Source organism: Oncorhynchus nerka, linkage group LG26 (genome assembly GCF_034236695.1).
Source record: "Oncorhynchus nerka isolate Pitt River linkage group LG26, Oner_Uvic_2.0, whole genome shotgun sequence".
In the NCBI taxonomy this organism is placed as follows: domain Eukaryota; kingdom Metazoa; phylum Chordata; class Actinopteri; order Salmoniformes; family Salmonidae; genus Oncorhynchus; species Oncorhynchus nerka.
Genome location: NC_088421.1, coordinates 11834981 through 11849630, shown reverse-complemented (window position 1 = coordinate 11849630; position 14650 = coordinate 11834981). Strand labels below are relative to the sequence as shown.

The following is a 14650-nucleotide window of genomic DNA, read 5'->3' as shown; positions in this document are numbered from 1 at the left end:
GAAGATTTCAGACAGACAGCGCATAGAGGAGAGAAGTGTTCATACAGACAGCATAGAGGAGAGAAGTGTTCAGACACAGAGCATGGAGGAGAGAAGTGTTCAGACACAGCGCATAGAGGAGAGAAGATTTCAGACAGACAGCGCATAGAGGAGAGAAGTGTTCAGACAGACAGAGCATAGAGGAGAGAAGTGTTCAGACAGACAGCATAGAGGAGAGAAGTGTTCAGACACAGCGCAGAGAAGATTTCAGACAGACAGCGCATAGAGGAGAGAAGTGTTCATACAGACAGCATAGAGGAGAGAAGTGTTCAGACAGAGCATAGAAGAGAGAAGTGTTCAGACATAGAGGAGAGAAGTGTTCAGACACAGCGCATGGAGGAGAGAAGTGTTCAGACACAGCGCATGGAGGAGAGAAGTGTTCAGACATAGAGGAGAGAAGTGTTCAGACACAGCGCATGGAGGAGAGAAGTGTTCAGACAGAGCATAGAAGAGAGAAGTGTTCAGACCGAGCATAGAGGAGAGAAGTGTTCAGACATAGAGGAGAGAAGTGTTCAGACACAGCGCATAGAGGAGAGAAGATTTCAGACAGACAGCGCATAGAGGAGAGAAGTGTTCAGACAGACAGAGCATAGAGGAGAGAAGTGTTCAGACAGACAGCATAGAGGAGAGAAGTGTTCAGACAGACAGCATAGAGGAGAGAAGTGTTCAGACACAGCGCATAGAGGAGAGAAGTGTTCAGACACAGCGCATAGAGGAGAGAAGTGTTCAGACACAGCGCATAGAGGAGAGAAGTGTTCAGACACAGCGCATAGAGGAGAGAAGTGTTCAGACACAGAGGAGAGAAGTGTTCAGACACAGAGGAAGAAGTGTTCAGACACAGAGAAGAGAAGTGTTCAGACAGAGGAGAGAAGTGTTCAGACACAGCGCATGGGGGAGAGAAGTGTTCAGACACAGCGCATAGAAGAGAGAAGTGTTCAGACACAGCGCATAGAAGAGAGAAGTGTTCAGACATAGAGGAGAGAAGTGTTCAGACAGAGCATGTAGCAACCCTGATCCTCTCCATTTAGTCAGAATAAGGGACGTGCTTTAATTTTCTGACCCACTCACTCTACCATATCTTTTACATGTGTATGTATCTCTACTAACACCTCTCCCTCCTCTGAACTTGTACAGTATGAAGGCAGAGAGTTGTCTCAGTGATTTAGTGGTTAGGACCATAGAATAGAATCTCTAAATTCTAGTACTGTAGTTAGGACACTGAGATTTCCCTGACCATGACCTGACCAGGAAATCTCTGGTGAAAACACCAGAGTTTTTCCTGGTCAGGTCACATGGTCAGGGATAACAGAGACAGCAACCCTTCCTTTACATTCCTGGTCAGATCTAGGTCAAATCTCTATCTCAGCTCTCCAGATGGAGAAAGCTGTTCTGGAGCCATGATTATACAGACGGTTTGGCACCGATTACCGTTGCATTATGGTTCACAGGTCTGTGTGTCTATGTATGTCTAGAGCAGGGGTGGGCAAAATACAGATCTGGCCTGCGGGAGGTTTGAGTATTTATACATTTTTGGGGGAAATTATTATTGTAGATAAAAACACTTCAGGCTACTGTTGAACGTCTAAAACTAGATCAAGTTGTAGAAATTAGAATGGACCCATATATTTTGAAGTAACTGTCCTTTTTTTTGGCCCTGCAAATGTATTTTGACAAACAAATCGGTTCCACACAAAATCTGTGCGGCCCTCTGTTGAATATTTAAATCCAGATGTGGCCCTCGAGACAATGTTTCCCCACATACACAATCATGTGATCATAGACTGAATCTGATTTGTATGGACAAAGGTGTCTCATCAATCCATTGCGTGGATGGCAATATTAATGCAAACTTGACTTGCTCTGTGTATGTGTAAAGCAGTTAAACTACTCTGTTGGCCATACTTAGTCTTCCGCTGCCACCTGTAGGGACAAAACCGTAAAAGCTACCGACACCAAAACGACTTTCAAATGTGCAGGCGGACCCTCCGCAGTGTGCTTAGTAAACTTTTTGATACCACTTCTACTTTTCAACTCCATAGGCTTGAATTGGAAGTATTTGGCTACGCTACTGCGTGGTTAGAGCGTTGGACTAGTAACCGAAAGGTTGCAAGTTCAAATCCCCGAGCTGACAAGGTACAAATCTGTCGTTCTGCCACTGAACAGGCAGTTAACCCACTGTTCCTAGGCCGTCATTGAACATAAGAATTTGTTCTTAACTGACTTGCCTAGTTAAATAAAGCTAATTTTTTTTTTTAACCATTAAAACTTCCAACACCAAAACAACTAACATTTGCAGTGGTACTGTTGGTAAAAAAACAAGTTGACTACTTATACGTTTCACACTACCATAATATTGGCATGAATCCCAATGGATTTCAAGGGTAATAGACTTGAATGGGAACGATTACTACTAGTCCTCCACCGTTTAAGATAGAAACACCATTCAAAGTTTAAAATGTGCAGACCGGTCTGGAATAGGTTGCTTGTATACTGACCACAACCACGCAACTACTGTCCACCGCTACAAACGCCACCCTGATGTTGACATGTGCAGACTGACTCAATTTAGATCCCTTCAACACAACATTTTGCTATCATTCCTACGTCATACACTATAAAGCTGGTTGTATCCCCGTTCATTTCAATGGCGGAATGCAGGCTTCAACATTAAAAACTGAAATCAGTGACACAACTTTTAGACAAAAAATACTTTATATGCTCCCTCTACCCTACTATACCAGCCCACTATAACCCATTATAGTAACTCCACACCTACAGTCAATCCAAAATGGGTCACTATCACTAACCTGTAGCCTATGGAATAACCTATTACAACCATTATTACTGCAGCTGCCACTACCACTTCTTTCAATACCATGAAAAACACCTAAAGAGGAGCAAGAGAACCACATTTTCTTCATTTGTGCCATGAAGAGGAGCAAGCAAACCTCACTCTTGATTTGTGCTATGGGACAATACGACATGTCTTCTCTGCCACCACCAGACCTCCCCTGGGGACATCGGACCACAATGTTGTCTACCTCAGGCCAGCCTACTGCCGGCTCCTGGAGAGGGAGAAACCCACAGTTAAAACTGTCCAGATCTGGAATGACAACAGTATCACTTGTCTCCAGGGGTGTTTTGACTGTACAATGTGGGAGGAATTTGGTCTCCAGGGGTGTTTTGACTGTACTATGTGGGAGGTATTTGGTCTCTAGGGGTGTTTTGACTGTACTATGTGGGAGGTATTTGGTCTCCAGGGGTGTTTGGACTGTACTATGTGGGAGGTATTTGGTCTCTAGGGGTGTTTTGACTGTACTATGTGGGAGGTATTTGAGGACAGCAGCTCTGATCTGGATGAACTCACAGAGGTTATTTCAGAGGTTATTTCAGAGGTTATTTCAGACTATGTAAACAGGCCTACTAAGACCTGTAAAATCTTCCCTAACAACAAGCCTTGGGTATCAAAACATCTAAAATCACTACTTGATAGGAAGAAGGCAGTTTATGATGAGGGTGATAGACAGGCTTCAAGAGATGTACAACGTGAGATCAAAAGACAGATACTGGTGGACAAGGAGGCAAACAAGCAAAGGGTGGAGAGGAGCCTCTCCTCAGGAAACTCAAGGGTGGCCTGGCAAGGGATTAATCAGGCTGATGTTTTGAAGTTGTTCAGGGAATGTAACACACACAAAAGCCCAGGCCCAGACAAAATAAGTGAACATGTGTAAAGTACTGTGCTGAAGAATTGGCTGGTGTTTTTAGACATTTTCCAATCCTCACTCGACCAGCAACACCAGTATTGTGGAAAAACTCAATAATTATACCAATTCCTCAAGCATCTAATCCCTCTGTGCTGAATGACTACCGCCCTGTTGCCTTCACATCTTTAGAAATGAAATGCCTTGAGAAACTTTTGAAAAGTCATATTCTCAGCGTCACCCTGTGCTGAATGACTACCGCCCTGTTGCCTTCACATCTTTAGAAATGAAATGCCTTGAGAAACTTTTGAAAAGTCATATTCTCAGCGTCACCGAGAAGTTCATTGATCCATTTCAGTTTGCCTATCAGCCTAGCAGAGGAATTTATGATGCCGTTCTTACCCTCCTTAACATGGTCTATAGACATCTAGAGCCAAATCCCATGTAAGGGTTTTGTTTGTTGACTTTTCTTCTGCCTTCAACACAATCCAGCCCTACATTCTGGCATAGAGACTCATTCGGGACGTCTCCTTATATGGGGGCCTGGTTTTGTGGCTGTTGGACTTCCTGAGCCAACGCTCACAGCGGGTCAAAATAGGTCCCCCATGTGTAGGATATACGCAACACCAACACAGGCTCTCCTGTACATCTTGTACACTAATAGTTGTACTAGTTCCCATCCTGACAGACACCTCGATAAGTTCGCTGGTGACCCTGCCTTGATCAGCCTGTTGCATGATGACGTGGAACACCATGGCCCGGTCCTAGATGGCTTTGTAGAGTGGTGTGAGGAATCACACTTGGTAAGACCAAAGAGATGTACATAGACTTCAGGAAGTGTACAACACCTCCCTCTGCAACATCTATCAGAGGTCTGAATATAGAGATTGTAGAGGAATACTAATATCTGGGTGTCGTCTTGGACAATAAGCTTCAGTGGAGTAAATGTACAGACCTGATCTACAGAAAGAGCCAACAGAGACTGTACTTTCTCAAAGACCTGGGATCGTTTAATGTAGACTGTACTATACTGACTCTGTTTAACAAATCTTTCATTGAGAGTATTTTAACTATTTGTATTGTTTGTTGGTTTGGCAATGCCATGGTCAGCCAGAGAAATATGCTGAGAAGGATTATCACCGTGCCCCAGGACTATCTGACATGATGACTCCTTGCTGTCCCCAGTCCACCTGACTGTGCTGCTGCTCCAGTTTCAACTGTTCTGCCTTATTATTATTCGACCATGCTGGTCATTTATGAACATTTGAACATCTTGGCCATGTTCTGTTATAATCTCCACCCGGCACAGCCAGAAGAGGACTGGCCACCCCACAAAGCCTGGTTCCTCTCTAGGTTTCTTCCTAGGTTTTGGCCTTTCTAGGGAGTTTTTCCTAGCCACCGTGCTTCTACACCTGCATTGCTTGCTGTTTGGGGTTTTAGGCTGGGTTTCTGTACAGCACTTTGAGATATCAGCTGATGTACGAAGGGCTATATAAATAAATTTGATTTGATTTGGAGTCACACAGACAGGCCTGGATGAGATCTTTAAGGTCAGGGCCCTCCGCAAGGCTCACAAAATAATTTTAGACCCATGCCACCCCCTGTACCCAGACTTTGAACTACTCCCCTCTGATTGCAGGTATAGGGCACCCCTCGGCAGGAAAAACAGAACTAGACAATCATTTGTAACAGGTGTGATATCCCTCTTAAATAGCTTGGGCTAATGTTCCTATCATCCCAGTAAGGCCAGCAGGCTTGTCTCTTTTTATTGGTACAGTTGAAGTTGGAAGTTTACATACACCTTAGCCAAATACATTTAAACTCAGTTTTTCACAATTCCTGACATTTAATCCTAGTAAAAATTCCCTGTTTTAGGTCAGTTAGGATTAGGACCACTACTTTATTTTAAGAATGTGAAATGTCAGAATAATAGTAGAGAGAATTATTTATTTCAGCTTTTAATTCTTTCATCACATTCCCAGTGGGTCAGAAGTTTGCATACACTCAATTAGTATTTGGTAGCATTGCCTTTTAAATTGTTTAACTTGGATCAAATGTTTCAGGTAGCCTTCCACAAGCTTCCCACAATAAGTTGGGTGAATTTTGGTCCATTCCTCCTGACAGAGCTGGTGTAACTGAGTTAGGTTTGTAGGCCTCCTTGCTCGCACACACTTTTTCAGTTCTGCCCACAAAATGTCTATAGGATTGAGGTCAGGGCTTTGTGATGGCCACTCCAATACATTGACTTTGTTGTCCTGAAGCCATTTTGCCACAACTTTGGAAGTATGCTTGGGGTCATTGTTCATTTGGAAGGCCTATTTGCGACCAATTTTTAACTTCCTGACTGATGTCTTGAGCTGTTTTTTCAATATATCCACATAATTTTCCTACCTCATGATTCCATCTATTTTGTGAAGTGCACCAGTCCCTCCTGCAGCAAAGCACCACCACAACATGATGCTGCCACCCTCGTGCTTCACGGTAGGGACGGTGTTCTTCGGTTTGCAAGCGTCCCCCTTTTTCCTCCAAACATAACTATGGTCATTATGGCCAAACGGTTCTATTTTTGTTTCATCAGACCAGAGGACATTTCTTCAAAAAGTACGATCTTTGTCCCCATATGCAGTTGCAAACCGCAGTCTGGCTTTTTTATGGCGGTTTTGGAGCAGTGGCTTCTTCCTTGCTGAGTGGCCTTTCAGGTTATGTCGATATAGGACTCGTTTTACTGTGGATATAGATACTTTTGTACCTGTTTCCTCCAGCATCTTCACAAGGTCCTTTGCTGCTGTTCTGGGACTGATTTGCACTTTTTGCACCAAAGTACGTTCCTCTCTAGGAGGCAGAACGCATCTCCTTCCTGAGCGGTATGATGGCTGCGTGGTCCCATGGTGTTTATACTTGCGTACTATTGTTTGCAAAGATGAACGTGGTACCTTCAGGCGTTTGGAAATTGCTCCCAAGGTTGAACCAGACTTGTGAAGGTCTACAATTTTGTTCTGAGGTCTTGGCTGATTTCTTTAGATTTTCCCATGATGTCAAGCAAAGAGGCACAGAGTTTGAAGGTAGGCCTTGAAATACATCCACAGGTACACCTCCAATTGACTCAAATGATGTCAATTAGCCAATCAGATGCTTCTAAAGCCATGACATCATTTTCTGGAATTTTCCAAGCTGTTTAAAGGCACAGTCAATTTAGTGTATGTAAACTTCTGACCCACTGGAATTGTGATACAGTGAGATAATCTGTCTGTAAACAATTGTTGGAAAAATGCACTAAGTAGATGTCCTAACCGACTTGCCAAGACTATAGTTTGTTAATTAACCAGACATTTGTGGAGTGGTTGAAAAATCAGATTTAATGACTCCAGCCTAAGTTTATGTGAGCCTCTGACTTTAACGGTATGTAACTGTTATCAAAGTTGGTTTTGTTATTTAAACGCCACTTTAAACATGTACATGACACTGCAACAAAATTCCCCCACGGGGACAATAGAGTCAGTAAAGTTAATAATCTATCTCCTGTGACACTCCACAGGGGGAAGTTTGGCCAGGTGTTCAAACTCACTCACAAGCAGACGGGCCGTGTGTGTGCCGGAAAGTTCTACAAGGGCCGGCGGGTCAAGGAGAGGGAGGCGGCCCGTAAAGAGATGGAGCTGATGAACTTCCTGCACCACCCCAAACTGGTCCAGTGTCTGGGGGCCTATGATCTCAAGCCAGAGATGGTCATGGTCATGGAGTTGTAAGTATAGAATCTAGACAACAATCATTGACCACAATACATGGCAGTGGAAGCCATGGAGCCCTGTAGAAGTAAATGCATGAGGTCCGCTGTCACTAATGTGAATTGAGTTGAATTGAATCCAATTGAAAATACAACCATTATTGACCCTGTGATTGTTTGTGTGCAGCATTGCCGGAGGTGAGCTGTTTGAGCGTATAGTGGACGACAGCTTTGTGCACACAGAGCCGGCCAGTGTGCACTACATGCAGCAGATCGTGGAGGGGATGGGCTACATGCACCAGCAGAACATCATCCACCTGGACCTGAAGCCTGAAAACATAGTGTGTGTTGACCACACTGGCACGCGCATTAAGATCATTGACTTTGGCCTGGCCAGCAAGCTGGGTGAGTGTGGGGCTGGCTGAGGGACAGAGCCAAGGGTGTTGAATGGTGCTGCAGGTTTTGGAAGAATTGTTGGTTTGCATTGCGACACCTGGAAAATGAATGATGTCTGCCTCTGTGTTCACTGTGATATATGGTTGTGCCTTAAATGGTACCCTATTACCTATATGGGGAGTAACTTTTGATCAGGGCCCATAGGGCTGTGTTTAAAAAGGCCCTGGTCCAAATTAGTGCACTATGTTGGGAATAGGGTGTCGTTCATTACCCTGAGGTGTTGTCTGTCCTCCAGACCCCTCCACTCCCCTGAAGGTGATGCACGGGACACCAGAATTTGTGGCTCCAGAGGTGATTGGCTATGAGCCTGTTAGCTTAGCCACAGACATGTGGAGCATTGGAGTCATCTGCTACATATTGTGAGTACTAATGCATTATTCTGTTTCATTCATTCTCAATTAGAGACATTCCTCTCTGCCTACAACAGGGCTTGACAAAATTTAGCTTTTCTACCACCTAGTGGCCATACATTGCTATTGCTCATATATATATATTGTGTGTGTGTGTGTGTGTGTGTTCAGACTGAGTGGTGAGTCTCCCTTCCAGGGTAACAGTGAGGCAGAGACCCTGGCCTTGGTGACTAGTGCTAAGTGGGAGTTTGATGAGGAGAGCTTCGAAGAGATCACTGACCAGGCCAAAGACTTCATCAGCTCCCTGCTCAACAAGGAACCAAGGTCTGGGACAACACCATATTCCATATACCTGTACATGTATATATGTGACTGTCTATGGATGAGCCTTGTCCATCCTCTAACCCTCTCTGTCTGTCCCTACCCAGGTGCAGGATATCCTGTGAGGAGGCTCTGGTCCACTCCTGGATAGCTGAGCCCATCTCAGCAGACCCCAGCACCACCAAGTGTCTCTCCAAGGAGAAGATGAAGAGGTACCTCGCCAAGCAGAAGTGGAAGGTAGGTAGTGGGTTCCCCACCAAGGTGACACGTTGTATTTTACTACATTGCAGTTATTTAATTATTTCATCATCCCCCAGTTGGTGTGAACTGACTGAATTCTCTCTATGTATCTCCTGTAGAAAACAGGGAAAGCCCTGCTGGCGCTGAAAAGGATGGCTCTGCTGTCTAAAGCCGATGGGCCTGGCTCTCCCACCACCCCTGCAGAAGGTGAGACCTCCCTCCAGACTTCCAAAACCTGCCATATTCAATACAAACCATATCAGTTTCTCATAACCCTACCATTTCTCATGTGATACACAGGGGTGCAACTTTTCATTCTGAAATTGTATTTTTGTCGTCCCCCCCACCCCCACCACAGTTTTATAATTGGAATGTGATACAAAATCAGGCAGCGGTGTGCTTTAGGACCACGCGGACCCACTTCTAAAACCAAAGTTGCGCCCCTAGTGATATGACCCTGTTCGACCTGTCAACCAGATGAGCGCTACGCATACCATTGGTTGACTTGTCCTCAGTCTGGCTGACCAGGCTATGACTCTGATGTGATCCTTGACCCTGTGTCTGACCCCTGACAGACAGCCCCCTGAGTCCTGAGGCAGAGCAGGCCCTGCAGTCTCTAGAGGTCAAACTCCAGGGGGGGCCCCAGTTCTCCCTGACCCTAACGGACCAGACTGCCTCCCAGGGCTCCACCGCCCGCCTCTCCTGTCACCTCACAGGTACCTACCTATACACTGCATTACACTACAAACAGCTTCCATCTCAATCGCTTTATTAGACATGTTTGGTTGACCGAATTACACCTTTTCACTGAGTTTCAGCTGGTGCTTGAAAAGATTTGAAATGCTTTGTTTTAAAGTTGGGCATTGATTAAGAGCTATCGTGCCTAACGAAGTCCCTTGCTCAAGGCCACACAGCTGCATCCTGCTGTGTGATACATGTTAAGCTTTTCAAGTGTGTAACTGTTACATTCTATTTTCCTGAGCTCTTGTCATTGGATGTTTCCTCCCTCTCACCCCTCTGACCTTTCCTTTCAGGGTATCCTGACCCGGAGGTGGTGTGGTTGAGGGGGGAGGAGCCTCTGGAGGAGTCATCCCGGGTGCAGATAGAGTATGAAGAGGATGGGCTCTGCACCCTGGTCCTGGCCCAAGTTGGGCCAGAGGACTCGGATGTTTACACCTGTAGGGCCACCAACGACCAGGGGAAGGCATTGTGTTCAGCCAAACTCATAGTAAAGGAATAGGTTTGTTCAGAACTGTGAATACGTATTGAAACACAAACAAGCAGATGTGCAGATATTCAGACGCCCATGTTTGTGAAATGTCTTTCAAACGTTCCAGAAAATGTTGCATACCGCTTAAACCACTAAACTCTGTACATTACTGCGCTTGTGAAACAACTCTTTGATTTCCAATGGAAAACCTCCAAAGTCCTACTGGTTATTTTGGACATGCGGGTTTGAAAAGAATAATCCTGTGAATTAAGACTACTGTGAATAGTGTCTTAATAATAAAGGAGTCTTTTGTATGGTTGTTAAACATTTGCCAGATGTAAGTTTAATGTGCATGTATTGTAACTGCTATGAATTTGGAATGATTTTTAATTTTTCTCAGTGAACCGTTACTGTACAAACATTTTATAGTTGCCTCTAAGACCAATGGCTTTTAATTTTTACAGTTATGTCCACCAGATGACACACATTCTTTTGAAAAATAGTTTGTCTTGTGGTGGAACAGCAGCCTTGTGGAAAGTGTGACAATAAAAGACCGAAAGCATCTCATTTCACAGCATGCTACAGATTATTATTTTATGTCTACTAATTTAAGGGCAGGATTCAATCCATATCGCTGAAAATCTGCGTTGCGCGTGCTTGAAATTTAAACGTAATTTCCAATCGAGCTGGTTTGCAGTAAATGCAGTTGCCACTGACATTTAAAGACAACGCGGAACTTCTGCGATACGATTGAATACAACCCTTGTATAAAAAAATTAAGTAATTTCAACCATTTTAGCTGTTGAAATGTGTTCAATGTTTACATGGGGAAGAGCAGGAAGCCACTGAAGGTGTTGTAGTTCATGATGTCATCATGGACCAGCCTGTTAGCCTGTAACTCCACATAGACATTATCTCCCACCTCCAGAGAAATGACCACTGCGTTGCTGCCACTGTCGTTGGCATCGGTTCCTACAGTGTCCCAGACAGACACCAGCCTCTGGCCATTCTTGGTCAAACACACCACAGAACTGGGAGGGATGTTCAAGTTGTTCATCATCGTGAAATGGAAGTAGTACATTCCTTTGACCGTGGCAGTGAAGATACCTGTAGGGACATAGCTTTTAGTTTCTAAACACAGCACCACACAACATGATGCAACACACAAACAGACAATATCTAGTACCTGTGGCAGGGTTGTAGGAGCTGCCGGTGTTTGAGAAGACCTTCTTGTACTGCAGGGGAATGGGAGTGGTGAAAGGTCCTGTGTTCCCAGGGACATCGCCTGTCTGCCTGAGAGTTGCGGAGAAGGCCACCTGAGGCCGACCTGAGAGAGATACAAGATGGATGAGATGAGATTATATTGAACTGTCAGTTGTCATAATGTATTCAAAGATCAGAGTCTGTTAGAAAGTTGAATATAGGATAATCCCTATAATAGACAGAGAAGCAATGGGTGGATAGGAGGTTGGTGACACGTGAAAAGCGCTATATTACCTCCAGTTAGTCTCTTCAGCTCCTCCACTTCATTCTCACTGGTTTGTAACCGGGTCTCCATGAGTCTCAGGTTATCCCCCATAGTTCCCAGTTTCTCCCCAATGGCTCCTAGTTTCTCTCCTATAGAGATCGGTTCTTTCATCAGAGAACCAGTGTCAGATGAGCAGCATGCTTTCTGGTCCTCATGGTCTCCTTGTGTCCCAGACAGACAGCAGCATAGTGCCATCAAAAAGACTGCAAAACCCTTCATTCTCAAAGCCTTCTGAAACCTTTCCTGCAGCATCATTCTGTATTGATTCTCAGCCCAGTCTTCCTCTTTATATTGTGCACTTGTCAAATATTGCACAAGATGCTGGAAAGTTTTGGGTGGTTAACAGAGAGGGAAAATACAGACTTGCGCAAAACAACAAATTCATGGACCTGCTTTGAAAAAAGAAATAGAGTAAAGAGAGGCAATGAAGTTAAAAACAGAAGCTTAAAGACAGCAGGGCATTTATTAAAGGTCACTTACAAAATGTAAATGTGTTTAGCTTATAACAATCATAAACCATGCAGACCTCTATGCTTTATGTTCCCCCATGACCTCTGCCCTTCCCTGAATTACTGTTCTTCCATAATGATGCATGGGAAACACTTAATTCAGATCTAAAACCCCTGTCCACAACTAACTTTTATGTTGAATGTGTGAATTAAATGAAGACCCTGTCAATTGCAGTGGTGTAAAGTACTTAAGTAAAAATCCTTGAATGTACTAAAGTAGTTTTTTTGGGGGTATCTGTACTTAACTATTTCAATTTTTTACTACTTTTACTTTTACTTCACTACATTCCTAAAGAAAATAATGTACTTTTTACTCCATACATTTTCCCTGACACTCAAAAGTACTTGTTACATTTTGACAGGAAGATGGTCGAATTCGTTGACTTATCAAGAGAAAATCCCTAGTCATCCCTATGGCCTCTGATCTGGCAGACTCACTAAACACAAATGTTTGTTTTGTAAATTATGTCTGAGTGTTGGAGTGTGACCCTGGCTATCCGTAAATTAAATATATATTTTTTAAATAGTGCCGTCTGGTTTGCTTAATATAAGGAATTTGAAATTATTTATGACTTTTACTTTTGATACTTAAGTATATTTCTAACCAAATACTTTAGACTTTTACTCAAGTGGTATTTTACTGGGTTACTTTCTCTTTTACTTGAGTCATTTTCTATTAAGGTATCTTTACTTTTACTCAAGTATGACAATCGAGTACTTTTTCCACCACTGGTCAATTGAAACTCATATGATTACAGGACATTATTTGATTTATATGTGTCACTTATTTACATACACATTAAATGTGTCTGACGGGGTCTTTCTAAATGGAGTTTACTTTGTCAGTATCTTGGAAAATACATTTTGAAATGCATGCATCTTCCTTTCAAATGTACCTCACCATGATCAATATAATAGCTAGTTCACTTACGGGGAATTCAGACTTGAGTTATGGCACTTAGGAGTAGGACTACTCTGCATATATCTGAGTAGTAAAGGAATGTTTTTTTCAAGAATGGTTAAAAGTTTATTGACAGATGTAAGTTCATGTACATATAGTAAAAGTTATTACATTTTTTCACTTCAGTGAAGCATTACCATACAAAACTGTTCAGTTACATCTAGGATGTATTTTGTATTTATTTATACAGTTACATGTCCAGCTGATGACAACCTACTCTTATACATTATTGCACTGCATTATAACCCCACAGTGTGCTATGAAGCACAGATTACTATTTTATGTCTACTAAAGAAAATAATGTAATTTCAACCATTTAGCTGTTGAAATGTGTTCCATGTTTACATGGTGAAGAGCAGGAAGCCGCTGAAGGTGTTGTAGTTCATGCTGTCATCATAAACCAGCCTGTTAGCCTGTAACTCAACATAGACGTTATCTCCCACCTCCAGAGGAATGACCACTGCATTGCTGCCACTGTCGTTGGCATCAGATCCTGTAGTGTCCCAGACAGACACCAGCCTCTGGCCATTCTTGGTCAAACACACCACAGAATTAGGAGGGGTGTTCAGGTTGTTCATCATTGAGAAACGGAAGTAGTACATTCCTTTGACCGTGGCAGTGAAGATACCTGTAGGGACATAGCTTTTAGTTTCTAAACACACACACACACACACACACACATGCACACACACAACACACACACACACACACAGCTTTTACACACACACACACACACACACACACACACACACACACACACACACACACACACACACACACACACACACACACACACACACACACACACACACACACACACATCTAGTACACACACACACACACACACACACACACACACACACACACACACACACACACACACACACACAGGGACACACACACACACACACACACACACCACACACACACACAGGGGCATCGCCTGTCTGCCAGACACACACACACAGACACACCACCTGACACACACACACACACACACACACAGGATGGATGACACACACCTATATTAAAACACACACACTGACACACACAAACACACACAACAACACACACACACACACAATGAGTTACACCCCACACACATTGGAGGAAGACACACAATGTGGGCTTTTACACACACTTGATATGACATATTGGTTAACACACACACACAACAGTACATTACTGTACTTGATGCTGTAGAACTACATAAAGTTCTTGACTGGGTAAGGCTATCACTACATTTATTTTGGTCATGCACACCTGTTGGGAGGAGACAAGGCATCTAGGTTGGGAGGGGGGGGGGGGGTAAGAATGATTATTTTTATCCATTTTGAATTCAGGGTGTAACAACAAAATGTGGAATAAGTCAAGGGGTATGAAGGCACTCTAAATAGGGCATAATTTTCACACACACAATACAGGATGTCAAAAAACACACACACACACCAGTCGGTTTAACACACACACACACACACACACACACAACACACACACATGACCACACCTTGCCTCATTGGCAACTTCACAGCTTTTAAAATGTGTGGCTGGGCCATGTCTCATCTTTTGTCTATGTTCTTTTACGTGGAGTATCCTGCCAGTCGGGTGTGTTAA

The 14650-nt window shown here is 43.5% G+C and overlaps 2 protein-coding genes across 4 annotated transcripts in view; one reads left to right on the top strand and one right to left on the bottom strand.

Annotated features, from left to right (window-relative positions):
• The window catches only part of LOC115103496 (myosin light chain kinase, smooth muscle-like), a 31581-nt gene extending 20976 nt beyond the window's left edge, over positions 1-10605 (top strand). For all 3 annotated transcript variants that reach the window (XM_065010087.1, XM_065010088.1, XM_065010089.1), the window contains 8 exons: positions 7276-7479; positions 7649-7866; positions 8153-8276; positions 8439-8591; positions 8696-8825; positions 8948-9035; positions 9404-9544; positions 9863-10605. In XM_065010087.1, coding sequence (XP_064866159.1) covers positions 7276-7479; positions 7649-7866; positions 8153-8276; positions 8439-8591; positions 8696-8825; positions 8948-9035; positions 9404-9544; positions 9863-10068 — 1264 coding nt within the window. In that variant the 3' untranslated portion in view covers positions 10069-10605. The remainder of the gene's footprint in view (positions 1-7275; positions 7480-7648; positions 7867-8152; positions 8277-8438; positions 8592-8695; positions 8826-8947; positions 9036-9403; positions 9545-9862) is intronic.
• Positions 10408-13704, bottom strand: LOC115110288 (complement C1q-like protein 2). Its single transcript, XM_029635807.2, has 3 exons — positions 11536-13704; positions 11225-11365; positions 10408-11145 (listed from the first exon to the last, which is right to left on the bottom strand). Exons 1-3 carry the CDS (start codon positions 11819-11821, stop codon positions 10859-10861), a joined length of 714 nt encoding a protein of 237 aa, XP_029491667.2. The 5' UTR covers positions 11822-13704; the 3' UTR covers positions 10408-10858.
• Between the last annotated feature and the right edge of the window lie 946 nt (positions 13705-14650).